At 44.8% G+C, this 27,743-nt stretch overlaps 1 protein-coding gene across 3 annotated transcripts in view; it reads left to right on the forward strand.

Moving 5' to 3' along the window:
* sptbn1 (spectrin, beta, non-erythrocytic 1) overlaps window positions 1–27,743 on the forward strand; it is a 265,257-nt gene that overhangs the window by 184,590 nt on the left and 52,924 nt on the right. For 2 of the 3 annotated variants that reach the window (XM_084321135.1, XM_084321134.1), the window contains 13 exons: window positions 6,494–6,667; window positions 9,164–9,255; window positions 11,448–11,528; window positions 12,533–12,648; window positions 14,971–15,083; window positions 16,377–16,564; window positions 18,497–18,614; window positions 19,119–19,277; window positions 20,202–20,297; window positions 20,521–20,727; window positions 21,129–21,282; window positions 26,431–26,582; window positions 26,894–27,112. In XM_084321135.1, coding sequence (XP_084177261.1) covers window positions 6,494–6,667; window positions 9,164–9,255; window positions 11,448–11,528; window positions 12,533–12,648; window positions 14,971–15,083; window positions 16,377–16,564; window positions 18,497–18,614; window positions 19,119–19,277; window positions 20,202–20,297; window positions 20,521–20,727; window positions 21,129–21,282; window positions 26,431–26,582; window positions 26,894–27,112 — 1,869 coding nt within the window. Of the gene's footprint in view, window positions 1–4,132; window positions 4,258–6,493; window positions 6,668–9,163; window positions 9,256–11,447; window positions 11,529–12,532; window positions 12,649–14,970; window positions 15,084–16,376; window positions 16,565–18,496; window positions 18,615–19,118; window positions 19,278–20,201; window positions 20,298–20,520; window positions 20,728–21,128; window positions 21,283–26,430; window positions 26,583–26,893; window positions 27,113–27,743 lie in introns of those variants that run through there. The other variant, XM_084321136.1, reaches the window with a different exon arrangement.

Here is a 27,743-nt window from a genome sequence, read left to right on the forward strand (position 1 = left end):
CCGCTTTTATCGTACAAATACCATGATTATCGTACATCAGTAGTGCACGAGCCTGAACCGTCGAATGAAATTCAGATCAAACATATCAAACTAGACACTGCAGATGTAAGTGGTTGCAATTCTGAATCACTCATTTCAAGAGGGAGGGTTATTGTCACAGCTAAACTGCAGAAACAGCATTATGTACATATTTAACATGTTCTCAGAGTTGACCCAACCCCTCATTCTGTACAAACAATGCAAAACAGGAAAATGCCCCTTTTTTAAAGATGAATTGAACACATTTCAAGTTAAGAGTTTTATTTGTCACGGCATACAAGTATACAATGAAATGCGGGGGGTCTTGCCCACAACGATGTGCATAATACAATAGTAATATATAATAGAATCCAATCGATTTGCCCTAGTAGTTGATATTTCACTGCTGCACACTCTGCCTTACCCCAATCTGTGATGTCAGAGTACCTCTTTTTCCATAATATCATGGATTGGGGTCAGGCAGAGTGTGCAGCATGGCGGAAAATATCAACCACTAGGGCAGCAAAATTACCATGGGTTTATGTATCAATGTATCGCATTATAATAAATTGTCCAAAAAAGTGTCCAGTGGATACCTTTCTAAATTAATCTTGGTAGATTTATACCAGGTAGTAGTAATACAGTAGATCACATATGAACTTTTGAAACTAGGGATGCCCCGATCGATCGGCCACCGATCGTTATCGGCCGATAATCAGTATAAATATGCGATCGGTGATCGGTGATAATGCTTTATTTTCACCGATCGTCAAACCCGATCTCACTCGCTGTCGCTGAGTTCTGTCTCAGACACCGGTGGTGCGGCGTCTGCTCATTCCTCCAGCCCCTCCCGTACGCACACGGGTCTAGTCTAGTGAGACACGGGACACGGGAGGACGGCATCTCCTTGAGCTAACGTTAGCTTAGCTACCGTTACAAAATGACCCAGTCAACTATTCACTTTTAGTTTAATACATGATGAGGCATTGTCTAACCGAACGGTATCTAGCCGGCCAGCTACCGATAGCTCCTGACATCAACAAACGCTCCAGCAAGTATAGTAGGTATGTATGATACCTGTTAGCTGTTAGCTGTTAGCTCACGTTAGCGCAAGTTAGTTCACTGTTAAAAACGAAATGTCCCATTGAACTAAATAATTCACTGAGGCGTTGTATTAACGTTATATATCCGGCTAGCAGTAGCTACAGATAGCTTCTGATATCAATGTCTTATAACACTGATTCGATGCGTATTCGAGCTGAGGGCTTGCTGAGCACAGTTAAGTAACGTTATACCAATATGGTCCAGGTGCAGCGCCGGAGAATCCTGGCCGTAGCTCGAGGCTACTCGAGTATAGGTCCAGCTGCAGCTCCGGAGAATCCTGGCCGTAGCTGGAGGCTACTAGAGTACACACAGAGTGGAGCTTGTTGCGTGGTGGCGATGTCTCGCAGATAATACAAGTACAAGTCTAATTATATAATATATATATTTTATAAAAAATATTATATAAAATAAATGTTAATTTCTTTTAATCAAAAACGATCGGATCGGTATCGGTGGCAAAAAACGTGATCGGGGCATCCCTATTTGAAACATTACTTTAGGATCTTCGATCATTTGAATTGTATCTGCTGAATGGTTTGCCATCATAACACACTCGACCACTAAATCTGGTACATATTCCACGTAAAACCTTAGTGCCCCTTCAAAGCAACTGTTGCTTAGCAGTGTGCCAATCGAAGTTTATGACAGGCCCTATGCTGTCTTCCTGGTGTTTCCATCACCTAGTCCCACTCTCTGTTGCACCACATGGTCTCTTATCTATGTGTCAACATCATAAACCAGCCACACCTCCACCCAACAAGCACCTCTGGGAAAGGGTGAAAAAAAACAAGCAAGTCACTCTAGCTAATTGTCTGCTAACAGCCTAAAGTACTGTGTAATCCAGTACTTGTACTACAGTTACACCATCCGTTTCCAGGCTAAAGTACTGTGTAATCCAGTACGTGTACTGTGTAATCCAGTACTTGTACTGTGTAATCCAGTACTTGTACTACAGTTACACCATCCGTCTCCAGGCTCTTAAGCATGATACAACTTGAGCGGAAGTACCGTTTCTTTCTTTGCTTGTAAGACGAGAACTACACTCTTTTGTGTGCACTAGCCTATTTCTGCAGAGCCCTTTGGAATGCGGAGCAGATTGCGAGTGTGCGTGTGCATTAGCTATAGGATGTCCCCATCAGTCTAAACGCTGCTAGAGTTACTATTGAGTAGGTCAGTGGCTTTGACCTGCTCAGGATACAGTTACAGCCGGCCTGCTGTAGCCATGGCAACAAGGGTTACATTACTCTGTCATTATCTCTCTGAATCTAAAACTCTCAATTGCTCTCTTCCTTCTCTTTCCCTTTCACTTATCGCTCTTCCTATTTCTCTCATTCTCTTCTCTTTCACTTACACAATCAGTCACTCACTCGCTCACACACTGGGGCGGTAGTGGCTCAGGATGTACAGTAGAGTGGTCGTCTGGTAATCACTCAGAAGGGTTCCTGGTTTGATTCCGGCTCCTCCCAGCAGTGTGTCGGAAGTGTCCCTTGAGCAAGACACTTAAGTTAGGGGAACTGCTCCCGGTGAGCATGGTTGGCACCTTGCATGGTCGCCTCCGCCGTCGGTGTGCGAGTGAATGGGTGAATGTGAGGCACAAGTTGTAAAGCGCTTTGGATAAAAGCACTTTATAAATGCAGTCTGTTTACCATTTACACACATGCACACAGTCGCAACGCAACACCCTGCCTTCCGGTCCGTCTAGTGTAGTGAAAGGGAGTTTGTATCTGAGTGACCGGCTTGGACAGCTCTGGAATCGCAACCCAATTAAGCCAGCTTATACTGCCTGGCCTCCCTTTGACTGTACCACGTTCACCCCCCGCCTTGTGACTTCCAGTGGTACGTGCCAAGCCCCGTCTCCGAGACTGATGGCTGCTGCCGGGCTGCTGGCTGTGAGAGCGATCTGACCAGGGCTTCAACTCCGGCCCGGCTCAATACTCGCCACTGTTGTACTGTGTCAACATGTTGCGAGCACAGAGACGCTTGTTAGAGATTGTAGGAGCCAGAGTGTTTCACCAAACCATTCTGGGAATCCGTTTTGGCTGGCTGGGGGAGGAAGTGAGGAGAATGAGGAGAAAATGACAAGTAGAGAATGGAGAGGAATTCAGATTTCAATCGTGCCCCGAGGAGGGAGGGAGGGAGGGAGGAAGGGGAGGGACATACGGAGAGGGAGGAATGGATGGAGAGAGAAAGAAAGAGACTGGGACCAGGAGAGAGTGAAAGAGGGGGAGGGAAAGGAAGAGAAGGAAACTGAGACAAGAAGGCAGAGGAGTGAGAGTGAGAGAGAGAGAGAGGGAGATACATGGAGGCACCTGTAGGGGTTGAGAGAGCGACTGAAAGAGGCAGAGATAGTTGGGTGGAGGGGGGTGACACTGGGCCACAGTGTGTAGATGGTGTGGGGAGCCGAGAAGAAAGGGGAGAGTTATCAAAGAGATCTTTGAGCAACACAGTAAGTCAGTGGGTGACTCCGGCTCCACAACAAAAGCATCCAGATGAAAATGATCCACTGTTCATAAATAAAATCCACTGTTCCGGCTTCCATTCAGCTTGTCTGCGCGGTCGGGGACATGATTTAAAACCCTCCCGCCTCCTGCGCCTGGCCGAGCCAACTGCAAGTCTTTTGATTTCACGATGCAAGATGGTGTCGTTTTTTTGCAATATGATGCATGGACGCTTTGTCATTTGAGCCCTGATGCACACGTTTTAAAGTTTTTCGGCTTGTGGTTTAATGATTGCGTACGTTGTTCTACATGTGGGCATGACGTGGCTCAGAAATCACCGGATCAGGATGGTCTGGAAGCCGTCTGTTAGATTTATATGTCACAGCACTGCTTAATTTAAAGCACCAGATGGAACTCTTGCTCTGCAGTGCTCTCCGTGTTGCTATGAGGCAGATGGAAGGAGGCCACTGATAGGCTGGCCCTCGCAACTGTCCAGGCTCCCCATTGGCCTAGGGCACTTCCTGTTTACCTCTGGGTTCACGGCCACACTCTGTGGTGTGATTTGGATCTGGCCCAAAGGGAGGTGGGGCAGGTGGTGTAATAACTTAATGTGGTTTGAGTCTTTCATAGACCCCACCTACACTCGCCATTAAAATCTCACTGCCGAGACAAAGGACGACGCCTGGGCTGAAGGGGGGTGAGATTCTCAAGTACTTCCCCTTTGTTCACTTTGGAAAGTGAGGTCACTTAAGATACACCCTTTTTGCCAAAGAGACGACGCAGCTTGGGAGGACGGAGGGAGGCGTGTTTTTTAAATGGATCACAGCTTTAGGTCAACGAAGCGACATGGAAGGGGAGAAGGATGCAAGGGGGGGAACAATGGGACATATTAGGGAGCAGTGTTTTTGGAATTTGCCACAAAACAGTATACTACACATGAACATCTGGTGCTGTACACTGGGCCCCAAAGGACACAATATTACTGAATTCATTCTCTGATGGTATGTGTAGGTCGGCTAGAGATTAGACGCACGCACACACACACACACACACACACACACACACACACACACTGTACACACACACACACTGAAGGCCACATAAACGGCCGAAATGGCTGCAGTTCTATAGCACATTTCTAGTACAAGTGCCGCTCAAAGAGCTTTACAATGGGATAACTGCGTACATGTTTCAGTGTGGGTGGCCACAGAATCAAACCACTAACCCTGGTAGCACTCTGCCTATTGAGCTACAAAGGACCACAAATACACACGACTCCTCCGCACAAAACATGTCAGCAGCAGGCATTCACTTCATCTCCACAGGCATTGTGTTTGCTGACGGCACATTATCTTGATGTGCTGCTGATACATCTAGAGACAGTGGTGTACTCTTTCTTTCTCCTTCCCTTCATTGTGTGATTATATAGCTTTCAGATCCGTCTGCCTTCCTCACTGTGCAACTCATAAAGTAGGTTATTGGAACACTAACATATTCAACTACCCCCTGTTAGGCTGACCTTGAGAGAGTGTCCCACTTTCCTCATCCTTCTCTCTGTCTCTGTCTGTCTCTTTCTCTCTCTCTGAGAGAACAAGAATAGCATTCAGTGATCGTGATGTTGATAGTTATATTGACATTAATGTCAATACCTAGTGGGAATGTATGTCATTGTCTGTCATGGATAAGCGCTTGACTGCTTAGAAAATGCTGAGAATTCCTCTGCGCCCCCCACCCCCCTGACCGTCAACCGACAGTAGGTGTCTGTGATGGTTCTCAATGGATTAAAAGGTTGTTTGAATCAAAGATGGAACTGAGAAGCAGACCAGTGGGATTATTTATCCGTCATCTCCATGCTGATCCCATTCTCATTCTCCCTTGATAAAGTTGATCTCAGACCTCTGCATCTGTGCATCTCAGGTTAGAACTGAATATAGAGGCCAACATATGGAATTGACTTCCTACACATTTTGTCAGTCTGACTCCCAACCAATTAAAAAAAGCTGTAAAAACTACAAATTCTTTTGGTATTTTCTTTAAGCATAATTTGTTGCTACCGTATTTCTGCACATTCTGTTTGTGCATGGTGGTATGTTCATATGTGTTACAATATCCTTACCTTAATTGGTAAGGTGTATTTATGCAAACTTTATTTATTAATTAAATGTATCTTTAAAATAAAAAATTTAAAGAAGCCGAATGCCTATTTAGTCATCTACAGTATGTTTATTTCTTAACACTTCCAGTGCCTTTCACTGATTTACACGTTTCTGACGGCCAACCGTTGAGTGCCATTCACGTGTTTCTGGATCGTTTTGAATTTCTTCCGATTTTTATACCCGATTCATTCTCAGGGTCATGTGTGTTGGCTGAAAATGCATAGTGGGAATCCGAAGGTGCAGTACCGGCCGCATCCTACCAGACGGCGGTATTGAGCTACATTTCTAACACTATCCTCTGCTGTGGAAAATCTCCAGGGCCCTCATTTATCAACGTTGCGTACACACAGATATGTGCGTAACCCGTGCGTACGATCGTTTCTAAGCAAAGTGTGGGACTTATCAATTTGAACGTGTGCTTGACTTTGTGCGTATATTTACGCACAGCTCCGGCCGTGCGTACCTGGGGCCCGGTGGTAGAATATGAAGACTGCAGACTGCAACGCGGAAATAAGCTTCCGTGCATTAGTTTCAACACTGGTGTGTTCAATTCTGTATGACCCGTAATTCATTATAGTTCATTGTAAAATAGCGACAGTAGTGTAATTATAACGATAACGTGCTCACGTGCGAACAAGAGGTTGGCCTGCTTGTTTGGCACAGGGGTTAATAGGTGGCATCAGGGGTTAACGATGAGTAAGAGGCGTGGCATCCAATGTGTTAATGGGTTTTATGTTGGTGAATTAACAAAAAATATATATTTTTCCCTCCCTCTAGCCCAAGCCCACCAAGGGTCGTATGCGTATCCACTGTCTGGAGAATGTTGACAAGGCACTGCAGTTCCTCAAGGAGCAGAGGGTCCACCTGGAGAACATGGGGTCTCATGACATTGTGGATGGAAACCATCGCCTCACACTGGGCCTCATCTGGACCATCATCCTGCGCTTCCAGGTAACCTGACGATCACACTGCACCAGGATCAGTTCCCTTTTCGTTCAGAGGATTTTCTTTCAAATTCAAGTATTGGAAAAAAACGCTTGGCGCGAGAACCTCTGGTAAACAGTCGTGAAGCATTGTGATCTTAAATGGGCCGTGGGTCCTTTTCTCTTGGATCTCAACATGTCATGATTCATAGTAAGGTTTGATGAGTCTGGGTCTCAGGTCAAGACTAAAGGGACTCTGCTCGGGTCCTGTGTTGAAGCAGTTTAAGTCCTGCGCTAGTATAAAATAATTACAGCAGTCATTCATGCTAGCAAGGATTATAGCTTCCTTCTGGTGTTCAATCCCTTCCCTGTCTCTAACTCACAAATCCTACCTAATAAAGATACCATGCTACTGATTGAAAGGTCAAGGGACTCCTTTGGAAATGCCCATGTCCTTGTCAAAATGTTGCTTAATTTGGACCAATATTCATTTCCTGGTAAGCTAGTACACCATCGTTGGTATCTATGGATTCCTTGTGCCTCATATAATAGCTTTGCTAGCTTAAAGAACGAGCCTCTGAAAGACTGCATGCCAGCCGTATTTCCGGCGATTTGCTTGTTGCCAGAGGGTTCGAGGGGCGAGTTTAAATGACATGTTTGTTAGTCAGCAACATGTCATCAAGGAGCAGTGAACAGTTGGGGAAAATGGGCGAGGAGGATTTAGCTTTTATAAGCCGCATGGATTAAAATGTTGTTTTTAGAGGCCGTTTAAATCCCCTACTGTAGAAATGTGGCTGAAATGGAGCTGGTCACAGATAGTAGAGGCAGGACTACAGAACTGTGTGTTTGTGTGTGTGAGACATGCGCACAGCTGCATGTGCGTCAGCGTATCTGCACTAGGTATTCAGATGTTGTTCATTGGTAGCTCAGATGTAGCTCATGCTTTTGTGGAAAAAGTAGCAAGACTGATGTTGATGGCTATCGATCAATGCAGGTGAGCCCTCTGTGTGCATGTATGTTTGTGTGTGACGTGGTTGAGGGAGAACTTGCGTACATGTGCCTACGTGTGTGTGTACTATGTACTGCCTATGTATTTTTAAGTTAATCTTAAAATTATTCCTTGCAGCAGTAATATACAGATTTTGTGATTAAAAACGATTTGATTAAAGTGTGCTAATAATATAAATGTTTATATATACATAAGTAAATAAAATATGCAAATCACTCATTTGCACTGAAAAATCTAAAATCATGCAAAAAGTGTGTGAGAAAGACGATGTATACTTGTTTTTTTTTTATCTTGGTTGTGTGGTATTATTTGTACATGTAAGAGGACCAGTCTTATGCAGTGTTGGGCAGCATGTCCACTGAGCACCAGTCTTATGGCAGTGTTACAGTAGGCAGCACTGAGGACCAGTCTTATGGCAGCATGTCCACTGATGACCAGTCTTATGACAGTGTTACAGTAGGCAGCAGCACTGAGGACCAGTCTTATGACAGTGTTACAGTAGGCAGCAGCACTGAGGACCAGTCTTATGGCAGTGTTACAGTAGGCAGCAGCACTGAGGACCAGTCTTATGGCAGTGTTACAGTAGGCATCACTGAGGACCAGTCTTATGGCAGTGTTACAGTAGGCAGCACTGAGGACCAGTCTTATGGCAGTGTTACAGTAGGCAGCACTGAGGACCAGTCTTATGGCAGTGTTACAGTAGGCAGCACTGAGGACCAGTCTTATGGCAGTGTTACAGTAGGCAGCACTGAGGACCAGTCTTATGGCAGTGTTACAGTAGGCAGCAGCACTGAGGACCAGTCTTATGGCAGTGTTACAGTAGGCAGCACTGAGGACCAGTCTTATGGCAGTGTTACAGTAGGCAGCACTGAGGACCAGTCTTATGGCAGTGTTACAGTAGGCAGCACTGAGGACCAGTCTTATGGCAGTGTTACAGTAGGCAGCACTGAGGACCAGTCTTATGGCAGTGTTACAGTAGGCAGCACTGAGGACCAGTCTTATCAGCTATGACTTCTTGTTCTTGTCTGTGTTCCTGACGGTGCTGAGAGCTCAGGGTGTTTTTAGCACTTACATTATACAGTAAGGTGAGAACTTTTAGCAAAAGAGCATCACACTTCCAACATTCCCTTAAGTGCTGCCAGTGGAAAGAAACTGAGGTTTCCTATGGACTAAGGGCTGTCCCGGATTAATCTATTTGGTTATGTCTTAATGTACCAAGGCTTTGTTAGTTGATTAGTTGATATTTGATGCTTTTTTCCATGCTGACTTGAGTTATTTCCTGAAAGAGGATAAGCCTCCTCTGTGTTTCTTTAAAGAGGTCCCTCTGAATTATTGCATGTGGGGAACTCAAATTGGAGAGATTGCTCCATTAAATCAACTAATCTATTAGTCGACAAAGTCCTTTAACTAGCGGTCAACTAAGAATTCCTTTAGACGAGGTCAGCCCTGCTGTGGGCACACTGTCTTCATCATGATTGTGTGTTCAACCTGGCCTCCTGTCTCTGTGTGTCTCAGATCCAGGACATCCTTGTGGAGACGGAGGACAACAAGGAGAAGAAGTCGGCTAAAGATGCCCTGCTGCTCTGGTGCCAGATGAAGACTGCTGGGTCAGTTCTCTCTCGCTCTCTCCCATTCTACACTCTGTATCTCTCGCTCTCTCTCCCATTCTACACTCTGTATCTCTCTCTCGCTCTCTCCCATTATACACTCTATCTCTCTCGCTCTCTCCCATTCTAAACTCTGTATCTCTCTCTCTCTCTCCCATTCTACACTCTGTATCTCTCTCGCTCTCTCCCATTCTACACTCTGTATCTCTCTCTCTTGCTCTCTCTCGCTCTCTCCCATTCTATACTCTGTATCTCTCGCTCTCTCTCGCTCTCCCATTCTACTCTCTGTATCTCTCTCGCTCTCTCTCCCATTCTACACTCTGTATCTCTCTTGCTCTCTCTCCCATTCTACACTCTGTATCTCTCTCGCTCTCACTCTCCCATTCTACACTCTGTATCTCACTCTCTCTTTCGCTCTCCCATTCTACTCTCTGTATCTCTCTCGCTCTCACTCTCCCATTCTACACTCTGTATCTCTTTCTCGCTCTCTCCCATTCTACACTCTGTATCTCTCTCTCGTTCTCTCCCATTCTACACTCTGTATCTCTCTCTCTGTATCTCTCTCTCTTTATCTCTGTCTCGCTCTCCAATTCTACACTCTGTATCTCGCTCTGTCTCTGTCTTGCTTTCTCCAATTCTACACTCTGTATCTCGCTCTGTCTCTGTCTTGCTCTCTCCAATTCTACACTCTGTATCTCGCTCTGTCTCTGTATCTCTCTCTCCCATTCTGCACTCTGTTTCTCTCTCTCTCTCTCACACATTTTAAACAAGCAAGATGATCAAGAACAACACATTGATAATGGCTGATACACAGGGGCGGACCTAGCACATTTGGCGCCCTAGGCAAATTTTTTTTTGCTCGGTTTTGGCGCACCCCTCTATCTGCAACCATTATTTTTACATAAACAAAATTCTAACATAAGGGACAATGAGCCAAAAATCTAAAACGGTTGGTCGGTCTGAGCCCCCCCCCCAAAAGTCAAAACATTGCTGCGCTACCAACCGGTTAACCCTTTTCACTGCGACAATACACCGAAGGTTAACCCTTTCACGACCGTCGGTTGTGTGATAGTAAAGGGTTAACCCTCCGTCGTGTGGCAGTGAAAGGGTTAACAGTTATACAGTAAAGTACTGCACCTTTATTCTTTACAAGCAAGAACAAGAGCTAAGAATAAATGTAAAGTGCACACTAAATAATTAAAACAAATAAACAACTTAGCTAACACACAATAATAATAGTAATAATAATAATAACAAACAATAAAATAACGTGCAAATTTGCTTTAAAAGAAAATTATGTATTGTAAAATATGTTACACATATATAATCAAAATATAATATGCTAAATAAACAAATAAATAAAAATTACAAATTCACTTTGTCTAAAGAACTATTTACATTCCACTCCCTATCATCACACTTCAAGGTTAGCCTGTAGCTCCTACTGGTTTCCATTTACAGTGCAATCCTTCTGGCCTTCCTCGCTGCAAAGTCATCAATCACATCAAATTGTCCAACTCCTGAGCCAGCTCCTTCCCATCCAAATCAGATTGCCCTCCATGGTTTAAGGTGTGTACAAGTGCCTCTGCTTGCTTCATCAGCTCTTGATGTGGCAGGTCTTGGAAGTTGTACAAAATTGCATACCTTTCACCTTGGCACGTTTCTCGTCTTCTTCTTTTCTTATCTTTTTAAACTGGATGGCCGGATGGCTTTTGCCTCTTCATAGTTCTCTAACGTTAGTCTTTCTTTCCTCAACACTCAATTCTATAAACACTTGACCGATACCCATCAATGCACAGCGCTCTAGCATGTTCTGACTGTGAACACCTAAAGCTGAGGCTCAGACCGACCGACCGTTTTAGATTTTTGGCTCATTTTCCCTTATGTTAGAATTTATGTAAAAATAATGGTTGCAGATATAGAGGGGGGCGCCAAAACTGTGCAGAGAAAATTTTAAATAAAAATTAAAATAAAATTTTGTATTTTTTATTTTTTTGCTGCCCCCTCTGGGTGGCGCTCTAGGCGACCGCCTATATCGCCTGTAGGAAGGTCCGCCCCTGCTGACACATCATCAATCCATACAACTTATCAATTATTAACACAGTCACAAATGCACTATGTTGATTCAGTGCGGTTTTAGGATTTCAGTAGTTAATAATTAATACTCCTCTCCTCTTCTCTCCTCTGTGCAGATATCCCAACGTCAACATCCACAACTTCAGTACCAGTTGGAGAGATGGCATGGCCTTCAACGCTCTCATCCACAAACACAGGTAACGATACCCAGTCATTCTCATCCACAAACACAGGTAACGAGACCCAGTCATTCTCATCCACAAACGCAGGTAACGAGACCCAGTCATTCTCATCCACAAACACAGGTAACGATACCCAGTCATTCTCATCCACAAACACAGGTAATGAGACCCAGTCATTCTCATCCACAAACACAGGTAATGAGACCCAGTCATTCTCATCCACAAACACAGGTAATGAGACCCAGTCATTCTCATCCACAAACACAGGTAATGAGACCCAGTCATTCTCATCCACAAACACAGGTAACGAGACCCAGTCATTCTCATCCACAAACACAGGTAACGAGACCCAGTCATTCTCATCCACAAACACAGGCAACAAGACCTAGTCACTCTCATCCTCAAACACAGGCAACAAGACCTAGTCACTCTCATCCTCAAACACAGGCAACAAGACCTATAGTCTTTCTCATCCACAAACACAGGCAACAAGACCTAGTCACTCTCATCCTCAAACACAGGCAACAAGACCTAGTCACTCTCATCCTCAAACACAGGCAACAAGACCTATAGTCTTTCTCATCTACAAACACAGGCAACAAGCCCAACAATACCAGGTGGTTGAGTGTTTTCACACACTTGTCTTGAATTAAAAGCATGAGAGTTAAATACCTGTTGCTACTGCCGGAGCTCACATTCATGCTGTACCGTCTCTCCTGTGTTTCCTCACCATCTGCCACTATCACTGTTGGAAAATGGGAGAAATATCTTAAACAAATGCACTGTACAGTTGACCTAAGGAGGGATGTTATCTCAATGGATGTTATTGCTTACCTATCTATACTTTGACGTGACATGTATTGTTATAGTGGGCTATACAGATACATTTGACTCGACTTGACATGTGAATGAGAAGAAAACATCCAATTCTGTTGGTCAATATTGTATACGGCTGTCTCTCATTACTACTTAAAGCCGTTTCTGTGTCTTAACTGTGTCTGATGTCTGTGTGCTTTCAGACCAGACCTCATTGACTTTGACAAGCTGAAGAAGTCCAACGCTCATCACAACCTGCAGAATGCCTTCAACCTGGCAGAGCAGCACCTGGGCCTCACCAAGCTGCTGGACGCTGAGGGTTAGTACATTATACAGTACAGATATACTCACCAAGCTGCTGGACGCTGAGGGTTAGTACATTATACAGTACAGATATACTCACCAAGCTGCTGGACGCTGAGGGTTAGTACATTATACAGTACAGATATACTCACCAAGCTACTGGACGCTGAGGGTTAGTACATTATACAGTACAGATATACTCACCAAGCTGCTGGACGCTGAGGGTTAGTACATTATACAGTACAGATATACTCACCAAGCTGCTGGACGCTGAGGGTTAGTACATTATACAGTACAGATATACTCACCAAGCTGCTGGACGCTGAGGGTTAGTACATTATACAGTACAGATATACTCACCAAGCTGCTGGACGCTGAGGGTTAGTACATTATACAGTACAGATATACTCACCAAGCTACTGGACGCTGAGGGTTAGTACATTATACAGTACAGATATACTCACCAAGCTGCTGGACGCTGAGGGTTAGTACATTATACAGTACAGATATACTCACCAAGCTGCTGAGGGTTAGTACATTATACAGTACAGATATACTCACCAAGCTGCTGGACGCTGAGGGTTAGTACATTATACAGTACAGATATACTCACCAAGCTACTGGACGCTGAGGGTTAGTACATTATACAGTACAGATATACTCGCCAAGCTACTGAGGGTTAGTAGTATGAATTGAAAATGGGGGACCCTGATGTAAACCAGACGAAAGTATTTCTCTGGTCTGCATCCCCTTAACAATTGTGTGTATTGAGCCGTACTGTATTGTACCCATTCTGCAATCTGATAAATAAAGTTTTCATTCATTCATTCAGTACATTATACAGTACAGATACACTCGCCATGCTGCTGAGGGTTAGTACATTACATATATATATATATATTACTCACCACGCTACAGGACCCTGAGGGTTAGTACATTACATGATTATATTATGTTACATTATAGATAGTTAGTATAGCAGCTGAGATCTTTGACAGCATCAGGGCAGATACGGACAGATTGAAGGACAGATACATGCAGAAACGTGGATATGAGATGCACACTGTCATCTATACGACAGGCATTCATTCCTAAAAAAGCCGTTCACCGAGAGTGTGTGCGTGCGTGCATGTGCTCAAGCTCACGTGCATGTGTGTACGTAGATGCCGAAAAGCATTGTTAGATTTAACAATTAGTGTTTTGAGAGCTCAATGAGCAACATCAGAAGAAGGTGCGTGTGTGTGTGTGTGTGTGTGTGTGTGTGTGTGTTGCTAGACATGCACCAGGCGGGGCCTGTGGTGGCTCAGCAGGTAGCTCTCTGAAGCCTGCAGAGAGGGAACAAAGCAGACGGGCCTGAGAACCAACTCACTATTATTGTTCAGCTTTGAAAAATGGGAAAAGGGCTCATCTCTTTCTGCCTCTTTATTACTCTCTTGCTTTATCTCTTTATCTTTCTCTCTCTCTATTGCTTTCTAATCGCTCTCTCTCTATTGCTGTCTCTCTCTTCTCTCTGTCACACTGGGTCTAGCTGGTTTTTTATTAATTCATTTGTCTTTTCATATACTCTTAACTCACCATCTTCCTCCCCTATATCACTCACTGTCACTCCTTCCTCCAAAATCCCTACTCCCTCTCTGTCTCTCCGTCTCTCTCTCTCTCTCTCTCTCTCTCTCTCTCTCTCTCTCTCTCTCTCTCTCTCTCTCTCTCTCTCTCTCCTCCCCCCCCTTACCTAGTCTGTTATTTGATGTCCACAGATCAGAAACACAATACAAACAAACGAATGTTTTTCTGTATGTACTGTGTGTTTCTGTGTACTAGTATGTGTTTACCTGCATTATGCATGGTCTGTGTGCTGACCTTGTGTGTTGCAGTCTCACCATCGTAACGTGTGTGTGTGTTGCCTTGCCTGAGTATGTTTTTTTTTTATCCACTTTTTCTCATTTTTCTATTTTTCTCCCATCCCAATTTCGTATTTCCAATTCTTCCCTCCCCTGTCTTGAACGTTGCTAGACTATGCCTCCCACTGGTCGGCTGTAGTGAGGATAGAAGAAGCCTTGCATCACGTGTCCCCTCCGGTACACGAGGAGGCAGCCTGTTGCATCTTTTCGCCGCAGCAGCTCGATCTCTCAGTGGCGAGGAGTAACGCGTGGGAGGCTCACGCTGCCCCGATACTTCCTGTTTCTGCTGTACAGGCGTCACCCAACCGACCTGTAGGAGTCGCTGTCCACAACGTCCAATCCCCACCCATCGGCTTTCCCACCCTCTAACACTGCCAATTGTGTTAGTATGATAGTTAGTATTGCCTGAGTGTGTTTGAACTGTGTGTCTCCCCCTCCAGACATCAGTGTGGACCACCCAGACGAGAAGTCCATCATCACCTATGTGGTCACTTACTATCACTACTTCTCCAAGATGAAGGCCCTCAAGGTGGAGGGCAAACGTATTGGAAAGGTGAGACACCTATGTACACATTATATACAGATGTTAGCCGTCATAGAAGGCGACTTGTTACACGTTGACCTATGTGCTCCCCACTGAGACGCAGTGAACTCCCTGAGACAAAGAACCGCGTTACTCTGTTCTGACAGTTCTTTTGGACAGACCGTGTAATTGCAGTTGTAAATCCAAATCACTACATAATATCACCAGAAAGTACTCAACCTCCAACTGTCTTGAACTATGAATGAACACAACACTACACAACTTAACTCCACACCACGCAGTTGAGCATCGTTTGTACTCACCACACCAAGCTCTAAGAGATAGGAATAAGTGGCCGTGTTCGCAGGGCGCTCCACTTGCCTGACAAAGACGCACAGCGGGCACAGGCCAAGATATGTTTCAAAGGGTGCTCGATACTGCCACCTGGGTGGATGCGGCCGGTATTGCATTTTGGCATTCTCAGGATGATTCCCCATGTTAACCCCCGAGTCCGTGTGCCTGTAATGAATGGAAATATCGAATATATACTCGGGTTTTCGGGGGTCCTGGTGCTCAACGCATGGCGAGATAACTTGACTATCATCGGGTCTGGCGCTGATTGAGTTAACCATCTTTAGATAATAAAAGTTTGGAAATAATGTTCCTCTGAAAACATTAGAAAGAGAAGGAACAGTACACTGATGCAGGATAGATACATGGTGGAGTCGTACAATAGTAGTTACTTCTACCTCTCACAGTTATAGTACAATACAGGTCCAACAATTTATGAGGTTAACTATCTCACACACACACACACACACACACACACACACACACACACACACACCAGGCAGTACTATGCTGATTGATAAGGTATTCTGCTTTAAAAACACCTCATCTAAAGGGCTAAGAAAGTGGTGGTTAGTAGTGATAGACCAATTAATAGTCTAACCAATTAATCGCCTCACCAATTAATCATGTCCATACCTGGCATTTTGAGATAATCACCGGCTGATGATGCAGCCACATGTGGCCAGTGAGCAGAAATGTACAATTCCATTGATTCCGGTGTTTTAGTGTTCTAAGCTAAGCTATAGTGCTAATATAGAAAACGTTAGCAAACTGAAGTTCAGCATTTTTGTGTCATTTTTATTATAAAATTGTTGCATTTGATCGGAATGCGAAAAAAAATATATATCTTTATCATCCACCCTGCTCTCCCAAATATCGAAATACATGACAGCATCCACAGAGGTTATGATATTACCGTAATATACCGTATAGAGTGATCATTCTCTTTTCTGTCTGGCGTTTCCCCTAAAGGTCCTGGACAACGCCATAGAAACGGAGAAGATGGTAGAGAAGTACGAGTCGCTGGCCTCTGACCTGCTGGAGTGGATAGAACAGACAGTCATCATCCTCAACAATCGCAAGTTCGCCAACTCTCTGGTGGGGGTGCAGCAACAGCTGCAGGCCTTCAACAACTACCGCACCGCGGAGAAACCACCCAAGTTAGTAGGCCAAATGAAATCACACATACACACCTATACAACTACACACACACTACACATCTACATACACACCTACATACACACTTACCATACCGTGGAGAAACCACCCAAGTTGGTAGGACAAACTCGATCACACATACACACCTACAGTATACAACTACACACACACGCCTACACACACCTATCGTACCATGTAGAAACCACCGAAGTTAGTAGGACAAATTGAATCACACATACACACCTACACACGCACCAACATACACACCTACACACGCACCAACATACACACCTACTGCACCATGGAGAAACCACCGAAGTTGGTAGGACATAGGTGGAAGGAACAGCCACGTCCTACTCTCTGTTGCTCAACATCACGGTGACTGGCGGGTGTATCGATGCCCTGAGTTTGAGAAGCGCTTCTCTACACAGCCCAGCACCTTCATATTCTCACTGTAGAAATGCGGCATTGATTTGAGACGGTGAAAGTTGAAACCGCAGGATTCTACAAGCTGACTGTGACCGTAAAGCTGTTACTCATCAGTTATATTTACAAGACTGCTGCGCAACCCAACACCTGCAACAATAAGCGCACTGCTACAGTAGTTCTGAGAAAGGCCTTCTCGTTTTTAAGTTCTGTTGAACTCACTCGGTGGCTATCTGTTTTTTGTTTTAGAAGTGACTGTACTTGTTTGGTATTTAGAAGTGATTCAAAGGATCTTACTCTGTACTCCGAGGCCAGATGCAACAAGACACAGCGAGACGGAGCCAATGACAACAAGGAAAGGAACGGGGATAAATGCCCCATTGTTATGTAACAAGGACACACAGTGTCGTGGATCCAAAGCATTCTTGCATCAATTGAAGTTACATGTGCCCTAGGTGAGCGAGAGGCTGAGACCCTTCGCTCTCGCTCTCGCTCGCTCTCTCTCTTCTCCCCTCCAAATCACCAAATAGCTAAATACAGTTCAGAATGTCAGTAACTTCAATACTGCACTAATGTTGCTAGCTACGGTATAAACATGGCTCAGAAGGTCAGTAACTTCACTTAAGGCGAGACAGCACCCCCATCGACGATATTGAGATCTTGTTATATTGCTTCCTAAACATGTCTTCTATGAAACTAGTGACAATAAAATGTCAATAACACACATTTAGTTGTTTATTTGACTTAATTTTGCCTGATTGCATCCATAAATGTGCACATATTTAATGGAGAAGTGCCTCATTTGCATATATAAACATACAATTCTGAAAACTTGCAATATATTTTTTCTTAGTTTATATGTACATAACAAACTGGGAACGTTTCATAGTGATATCTATTGAAGTATTTTTTCCCCCCTATTAGGGGGGGTGCTGTCTCCTTAAATACCCAGCTAATGTCGCTAGCTACAGTATAAACATGGCTCAGAATGTCAGTAACTTAAATTAAATACTCAGCTAATGTCGCTAGCTACAGTATAAACATGGCTCAGAATGTCAGTAACTTAAATTAAATACTCAGCTAATGTCGCTAGCTACAGTATAAACATGGCTCAGAATGTCAGTAACTTAAATACTTAGCTCGCATCATCCTTGGTTTTGGACAAAGGGAAAAACATGCTACCCTATAAACGCAAGTACTGCAATACCTACAAAACATACTGTAACCCATCGTATGAGATCAGATTGGGCACATTCTGGAGAAGTGGTTTAATGACTAAAAGCCCATGTGTTTATACCAAATGTACTGAACTGGTTTATTTACGGCAGTAGGATCTCACCATGCTTCAGTATGGCTGCTGTCTTCTATCTATACATTGACTTGAGGACATTGCACAGTCTAGATTTTCTTAATCTCTTCACCATCTGTAGGCCACCCTGTGACCTCTCCTGTCTGTCCGTACCACATCATTAATATGTGTGTGTGTGTGTGTGTGTGTGTGTGTGTAGGTTCACAGAGAAGGGGAACCTGGAGGTTCTGCTCTTTACCATCCAGAGTAAGATGAGAGCCAACAACCAAAAGGTCTACATGCCCCGAGATGGGAAACTCATTTCGGACATCAACAAGGTACCTGAAGACTCGATCACTAGTAAAAACCCACCTGGTGCTGGAACGACAAGTCGTTTTAGATTAGTGTGTTTGCGGTTATTGAAACGGCTTTAGATATCTTTCTGTGTGCAGGATATGGATTATATTCTAGTAACCTGCAGAGGTGCACTTACATATTTTCTCTGCTGCAAACATAGGCTACTGTATGTTTCTCTTGCCCAGCGTTTCCATCTCCACTCTTAGTGTGTTCCAGAACATAGTATATCTTCAGTTGTCGTCTGAGAACCCATAATGCGATGCACAGTACTGTATGCCTGTATTTAGCTGATCCCAGAAAGGGCCATAGCTACAGCAAGTAGTGGCAAGCATTAATCATGACATTAATCTTCCACAAAGTGCCATGCCTGTCAGCTGCCACTAGGGACAGAGTGGCTTAACAGTGACTGCCATCTATCGGGTGCTTCACATCTGGAAATGAGGATTGTGGAATTGAAAGGGTTAACCTGTAACTGTGTTTGCCAGGCATGGGAGCGTCTGGAGAAGGCGGAGCATGAGCGTGAGCTGGCGCTGCGCACAGAGCTGATTCGCCAGGAGAAGCTGGAGCAGCTGGCACGCCGCTTCGACCGCAAGGCCGCCATGAGAGAGACCTGGCTCAGTGAGAACCAGAGGCTGGTGTCACAGGTGACATATATACACACACACACACACTAAACACAAGCACACACACACACACACACACACACTCACACACAAGCCTACACACTAAACACAAGCCTATACACACATAGATGAATCCTAAGAAATAGTGGTTATGTGTGAGACCTTGCATCAGTAAGAACCACATACACACACACACACACACACACACAGGTGTACACACTCCATTACGCGTGATTTTTTTCCGTAGCCTCTGTGAGCGAAGACGCTCTTTGATTGCAGCGAAGAAGAAAAAGACGCTCTCCGATTGGCTAACCATAACCACTTCGAAAGAATGCCTAAGCATAACCACGTCAAAAGAATGCCTAAGCATAACCACGTCGAAAGAATGCCTAAGCATAACCACTTCGAAGCAGAGAATATATGTACAAGGCGGAAGAGACCCTTCAGAGCTAAACCAGTCAGAGAGCGTATTTTCTCCTTCGCTGTACGCGGCCTAGCCAATCAGAGAGCTTCTTGGCAAACAGAGGCTACAAAAAAATCACGCCTCCATTACCTCACTGATCGTTTCCTCACTGTGTGCATGATAAATCGACTTGTACACAGTGACATCCCCCCCCCCTTGTGGCCATAACAAGTACTGAAATCCTTCTCCTCTCTCCCTCCATCAATTCCTCCCACCCCCCCCCCCCCCCCCCCCCCATCTTTCTCTCTGTACCTATCCTCCACAACCCCCCCATCTTTCTCTCTGTACCTATCCTCCACAACCCCCCATCTTTCTCTCTGTACCTATCCTCCACAACCCCCCCATCTTTCTCTCTGTACCTATCCTCCACAACCCCCCCATCTTTCTCTCTGTACCTATCCTCCACAACCCCCCCATCTTTCTCTCTGTACCTATCCTCCACAACCCCCCCATCTTTCTCTCTGCTTCTTCCATCCATGCAGGACAACTTTGGTTTTGACCTCCAAGCAGTAGATGCCGCCACCAAGAAACATGAAGCAATCGAGACTGACATCGCTGCCTACGAGGAGCGCGTGGAGGTCAGTGTTCTTATAGAGATAATCTTATCATGTCGTGTAATGTATTACCTAGATGACCGTATTATATCTGAATCTATTCTTCTGTCTTGTACCTGGCAAGAGATGGCAAGACACTAAAGCACATTTATTTCACATGAATTAATTAAAAATAATCTTTATTTATGTTTCTTTCCACTCACCCAACCACTAATTTCATTGAACGCCCTCGCTTTCCTTCACGCAGGCCGTGATCTCCGTGGCGAGGGAGCTGGAGAAGGAGTCTTACCACGACATCAAGCGCATCACGGCCAGGAAGGACAATGTGATACGGCTGTGGGAGTACCTGCTGGAGCTGCTGAAGGCGCGCAGGCTGAGGCTGGAGCTCAACCTGGGCCTGCAGAGGGTCTTCCAGGAGATGCTCTACATCATGGACTGGATGGACGAGATGAAGGTGTGGATGGGAGGGAGGAGGAGTGTTACTGTACTGGATGAATGGATGGGTGGATGAATGGCTGGATGGATGAATAGATGGATGGTTGGTTGGGTGGATTGAGGGATAAGTAGGTGGGTGGACGGATGGATGGATGGATGAATGGCTGGGTGGATGGATGGATGGATGGATTCATGGATGAATGGCTGGGTGGATGGATAGATGGATTCATGGATGAATGGCTGGGTGGATGGATAGATGCATATATGGATGGATGAATGGTTGGATGGATAAATGGTTGGTTGGATGGAGGGATGATCGGATCTGAACGTGGGTCTCCCCTGCATGGTTTAAAAAAAGAAGTAAATAAAGGTTAAAATAAAAACAGAATAACGTGTGATGATGCTGTTGTGTGCGTCTAGATGCTGCTGCTGTCCCAGGACTACGGTAAACACCTGCTGGGCGTGGAAGACCTGCTCCAGAAGCACGCTCTGGTGGAGGCAGACATCGCTGTCCAGGCCGACAGGGTCAAGGCCGTCAACCGCAACGCACAGAGGTTTGCGGATGACAAAGAGGGTGAGACAGAAGGACAAACGCAATCTATCTCTCTCTCCTCTCTCTCTCACACACACACATTCACTCTCTCTCTCGCTCTCTCTCTCTCTCTCTCTCTCTCTCTCTCTCTCTCTCCTCTCTCTCTCTCTCTCTCTCTCTCTCTCACTCACTCACTCACTCACTCACTCACTCACTCACTCACTCACTCACTCACTCACTCACTCACTCACTCACTCACTCACTCACTCACTCACTCACTCACTCACTCACTCACTCACTCACTCACTCACACACACACACACACACACACACACACACACACACACACACACAGTCACTCACTCACTCACTCACTCACTCACACACACACAGTCACTCTCTCTCACACATTCACTATCTCACACACAGTCACTCTCTCTCTCACACACACAGTCACTCTATCTCTCTCTCTCTCTCTCTCTCTCTCTCTCTCTCTCTCTCTCTCTCACACACATTCACTCTCTCTAACCCACAACTCTCTTTCTCTCTCTCTCTCTCTCACACACACACACGCACACACCTCCAAGGCTGTGTGAGATGGTATATTTAGATGGCGCTAAGCCCAGTGCTTACAGCTGAGCGAGAAAAGCAAACTCTGAAATCTAAACCAATGCTGCCACCTGCCAGTGAAAATAAAATGCTTCCATGTGGGACTGTTATTCTCTCTCTGCACAATGTCTCTGTACTGACGGAGGAAACGTACCTGATGACACCAGCTGGCTACCATCTCCATGCAATCATTAATAATAATCATAACTATTGAGTTATTAGAACTAAAAGCAGAGAGTGGGAGGCTCTGCATTCTATTTGTAGTATTCAATCCTTCATTCCGACAGCCATCAGACTTTACAATGCATCACTGTGCCTCACTGCATCACTGAGCACAGGGTGACAGTTACCATCTTCCTGGACTTTTACTTTTAAAACAACATTGTCAATATTACACTTACTGTACACTTAATGTAGATCTCTGTATTTGTTACTGTATATTTTATATTAGAATGTACATACATAACATAGGAAATGTGAATCCCGGACCTATTTTTCTTTTATTATTATTATTTTATTCTTAGGCTTATTTTATTCTTTATTCTTAGGCAATTTTTTGTTATTTGTGATTTTGTTTTGTCTACCTAAATGTTTACTGTGAGCAATTTGTAGTGCCAAATTTCCCTTGGGATGGTTAAAGTATTTCTATTTCATTCTATTCTATCTAATCATAGACATCTCAGTCGCAATCAACATATTGATTGTAATGGCGAGCGTGGCCAATGAGTTGTGACATAGCGCCATATTGTACAGCAAAACGTGTTGTGAAAGTACTGTGACTAAAGATCTGAAGCTGTGCAGCACCACTGAGCCACTGCCCATGCCTGTTGAATACGCTGAAGCCTCTGGCTCTCAGAAACAGAACAGCACTGATTGTTCTCACTCAAATTATTAAACACACATGGACACATGGAACACTGGGCGACAGTGGCTCAGGAGGTAGAGTGGTTGTCTGGTAATCGGAAGATTCCCGGGTTCGATTCCCTCTCCTCCCGGGCAGCGTGTCAAAGTGTCTTGAGCAAGACACTTAAAGGTCAACCTCCACGTTGTATTTTTGTTCAATAAACAATGTGGACTAGGCCAACAGTGGCTTTCATGAAGAAGGGGGAAAAAAAGTATTGAAATTGACCCAGTTTTAGCGTTTTTATCAAACATTTTGTCTGCCCAACACAATCACCACGCACGTGCATATTTTAATCAATTGTTCATAACGTGCGTGTGTAATCGTCACAACAGGTGCAGGACAACAGGGGGCTCACCAGGGGGCGCTGAGAGTCACACAGCTAGTGGCAGGCAGAGAGCCTTGCTACCATAGATATATGCTTGCTACTACTAGCCGAATGGAAATGTATCTGTTTCACCTCACTATTGCTCCGTGATTATAGCCATCCATCCATCTCTAAAGCTAACCACTATTTGTAAAAGCCACAACCACGTTACCATATTTGTAATAATGTAAATCATTGTGTCGTTGTACACATATTGTGTTTATAACGTTAGTAGATAACATAGCTTAGCTTGGTAGCTATTGTGCTAACAACATATCCCGACATCCGGCTCGCTGGCCGGCATGAACGGCCGACCCAAAATGGTTCTCTCCTCTCTGTACACCCCGTCCCCACGGATGCCCTGCCGGGGGGCCCATGGACGCGACGGCGGCGGCAGCCGTAGGGTGGTCGAGCCCGTAAAGGCTAGTGTTACACGATAGCTATGAGCTAACTAGCGCTGCGGGCTCCGGCGCCCTGCGGCCGCCGCTGTTGTCGAGTCCACAAGCTCCTCCGCGGGGACGGGGGCACACAAAGAGGAGAGAACCACCCGCAGGGACGGCGGGCGCTAACGTCAGTGAGTGTAGTGGTCCCGACTGCGTGTAGCAGGGACGGCGGAGATATAGGCTAACTGTGATGCACCGAGTGAGCCACCATTGATCTAGTACTATGACCCGGACGGACATAAGGCATACGTTTCCTGGAGTGACGTCACGGCCGTGCTAGGTGCTAGCGTCTGATAAGCTTTTAGATTCGGCTCATTAATATGCACCTGTTGTCCTGTTGACCTGTTGTGACGTCGGCGTTTGATAAGCTTTTTTGATTCGCGCGTGCATGTTATTCGTGCGTGGACCTTTTTAACTCTTTCAGAGTGGCATTTCCGGTGTCAAATGGAAAAAAAATAAATAATGAAATTATATACCAATGATGTAAACTACCCATAATTGATCAGTAGGGTTTAACCTAGAGGTTGGGCTTTAAGCCCTAACTGCTCCTGATGAGCAGGTTGGTACCTTGCATGGTTGCCTCCGCCGTCATTGTGAATGTGAGGAACCTAACCACCCACCCCACCTACCCAATCTCCTCCAATGTACAGTTTCTTCCCCCTCAAATGTATATACTCTCTTTTTAGACTATTTTTGTACTCATAAACAGTACTGTATATTTGTAGATCTGGTATGTCATAAATGTCTAGATGTAACAGTACTGTCTATCTGTATGTCATGTATGTCATATGTTATGATGAATTGAAAATGGGGGACCCTGATGTAAACGAGACGAAAGTCTTTCTCTGGTCTGCATCCCCTTAACACATTCACGGCCAGGGGTCGCTGTTTACCTTCTGTATAGAACGCCAGCGCTTTGTTCAATGGGGCGCTTTGTTCACTTGCGAGTGCTAAAACTATATGAAATATTATAGCTATGGATCTAATACACCCGTCTATTTTGTCAGTGAGTTGCTTCCAGTCAACATGCACAAAACGGATTGTTTTTTCATCCGTACATTTCCGTGTATAGTTTTGGTGATAATTAGTAATCCCAGGAAAAGACGCGATAATAGCGTTTTAGTGAAATCCACTTATCACGTTGTCATTTTTCGCCCGATTATCTAATCCTGAAATCAACGCTAGATTATCGTTATTATTCTTCCTCATGCAAGAATGAAATGTGGTTTAGACCTGTTTAGATAAGTCAGCAGCAGTGTCCTGACCCATATTTAATAAAACGTGCTTAATTAAGTCGAATTCTGCCTTTGTCTCTATTAACTTTGTCTGCCACGCTGGCCGTGCATCCTGCGGTCAGTAGGCCAGCTTTTCGTGACTGTTTTCGCGATAATTCATGATTGCGGAGCTATTTGTATATTCTATATTATAGCTATGGGGAAAATGGTATGGGTCATTTGACAGACACTATTTGCAGTACAACATGTAAAAAGGAGTTTGTTTCTACACACTGTAGTTTGTAGTTTATTACACGCTGTACATCGCCCATTTCCGAAAGAATCCAGTCTTTTTCCATAGATCGTGAGATAGGACGCTTTATTTTTATTTTTTTATATTTCCCCCTCTCCTTTTTCCTCCGATTTTCTCCCATCCCAATGTTAGTCGTTATGCCAATTCCCAATCCCCTTCCTGGTTGCTGCGCACTTACCCCCCACAATCGGTCTGGGAGAGTGGAGGCTATCGCGTGCTTCCTCCGACACACGTCTAGCCAATCAACCGCTTCTTTTCACCTGGCAGCGCGGACTCTCACTGAGAGGGTGTAACGTGTGGAAGGATCACACTACCCCCCTTAGATCCTATCCGCGCTGAGCAGGCGCCCCGACCGAACTGTAGGAGTCGCTGTTTACAACGACCCGGACCCACCCCTCCAGCTTTCCCACCCTCTAATACTGCCAATTGTATTAGTGTGAACGGCCAGCCAAGCTGGTGACAACGCCGGGAGCTGGATTCGAACAGGCGAATCCAGCGTCTCCGGCGTTGGTGACGAACGCAATCTCCGCTACGCCACCTGACCGCCTACGAGATAGGACACTTTATGTGCAATAAGCCCGAATCGTTCTGGTTGATTCCCTGAACCCCCAAATACTCCCAAATCAAAGATATATAACATGTACATATGTACCTTCACAAAATCATCAAGGGGGGTAGTCTTACCCCGAAAATCCGATCATTAGAAAAAGCCTTGTCTATGACCGGTCGTGGTCGTTACATAAACACGTTTCACGTTCTGTAAAATAGACATAGGGGACCCTTACCTTAGCCAGAAGGTATTACAAAATGAATATCCCATTGGCGATCACGATTACAAGTTTATATGTAATTACACGTGTCTACTGGACACTATAGGTTCTGAGGCGAGCAGATCTGCTTTCGATTGCTTTGGAAGAGTTCCTCCCCCACAGAGCGAGCCTCGATGTCATGGTGCATTCATTGCCAATGAGACTTCCACCCCTCATAGCCTTCCTATCCGAGTTCAAATGGTAGACGATACTGCCATCTGGTGATATTCGATCGGCATTGCAGTTCCAGCGTATGTGGCTGTGCCAAAATGATGCAGAGCGCTTCGGGCGAGTCTGTAGAGCGGAAAAAGATCAAACTATCTAATAACGAGTATACTCGTTGTTGGCGCTCAACGTATGGCACCCAATAACGAGTATAATCGTTGTTGGCGCAGATTGAGTTAACTACATATAAATATGTATATAATTGTTAGCTTTATAGACGAAGGTTGCAACATAATTATGTAGAGCACATTTAAAAACAACAGTGTTTTTAGCCCTGGATAACAACAATAATGTCTCTCTCTTGTCCAGGTTACAAGCCATGTGACCCCCAGGTGATCCGTGACCGTGTGGCCCACATGGAGTTCTGTTACCAGGAACTGAGCCAGCTGGCGTCTGAGCGTAGAGCTCGCCTGGAGGAGTCCCGTCGCCTCTGGAAGTTCTTCTGGGAAATGGCTGAAGAGGTTTGTTTTGTTTACGAGTCCCTTCAAAGCGCGTACAACATCAAGGCAGGATTCAGTTCACATTGATTCCGAAAATGAATTATCGTCTAAAATATTGAAATAGTTTTGACGTGAAGAAATGTTCATAGATGCTAATAATAAAGAGTTCATATTCTGTCAATCTAATGGAATCAAAAGAGTTGAGTCCATCCTTATGTGCACATCTCATGTACATGTACAGTACTAGTACTAGAAATGCAGTCACTCATTCATTCATATTCCTTTTTAAATGACAAGCGTATCACAGAGCGACAATCTTGTGCCTTTTGTAGGAAGGATGGATCAGAGAGAAGGAACAGATTCTGTCCTCTGAGGATTGTGGGAAGGATCTGACGGGAGCGGTGCGCTTGCTGAGCCAGCACAAAGCCTTCGAGGACGAGATGAGCGGCCGGGCGGCCCACCTGCAGCAGACCATCAAACAGGGGGAGGAGCTGGTCGCCGACAACCACTTTGGAGCCGACAAGATTAAAGAACGCATCCAGGACATACAGGTAGGGGGTTTACCACTGAAGTGATTACGCTTTTTTTGTTGTTGGTGAAAACATGTCTTCTATGTCATTTGGGTTTTGTTCCAGATTGACCCAATGCTGAACAATAGCAAATATCAACATTTGAAAATATCTTTATGGAAAATAAGGATTTCTGTATGGAGGGAACACAGCCCAATGACATCATCACAGGTCGAACCTCATTGATAAACAGGCTGTTGGCAGGTGACTCTGTCAGCAGGGCTGGCCTTGATGCTAATTGCTGCCCATTTATTTTCATAGTAAAACAACCCTGTCCCTGTACATTTTACTCTTATTGTCAGGAGCTTCTCCTGTCTGTACAACAATGTAATGAATGAGAAGTAGTACTACAACAATGTCATGAATGAGAAGTAGTACTACAACAATGTAATGAATGAGAAATAGTACTACAAAAAAACAAATGCATTAGAAGTAGTACTACAACAATGTAATGAATGAGAAATAGTACTACAAAAAAACGAATGCATTAGAAGTAGTACTACAACAAAGTAATGAATGAAGGAGCGGCTGGGTGGCGCAGCGGACATTGCGCTCGTCACCAACGCAAGATACACCGGTCTTGAATCCGACTGTCAGCGTTGCCTTCAGCTTG

This window comes from Notolepis coatsorum (assembly GCF_963971535.1).
Source record: "Notolepis coatsorum genome assembly, chromosome: 9".
NCBI classification, from domain to species: Eukaryota; Metazoa; Chordata; class Actinopteri; order Aulopiformes; family Paralepididae; genus Notolepis; species Notolepis coatsorum.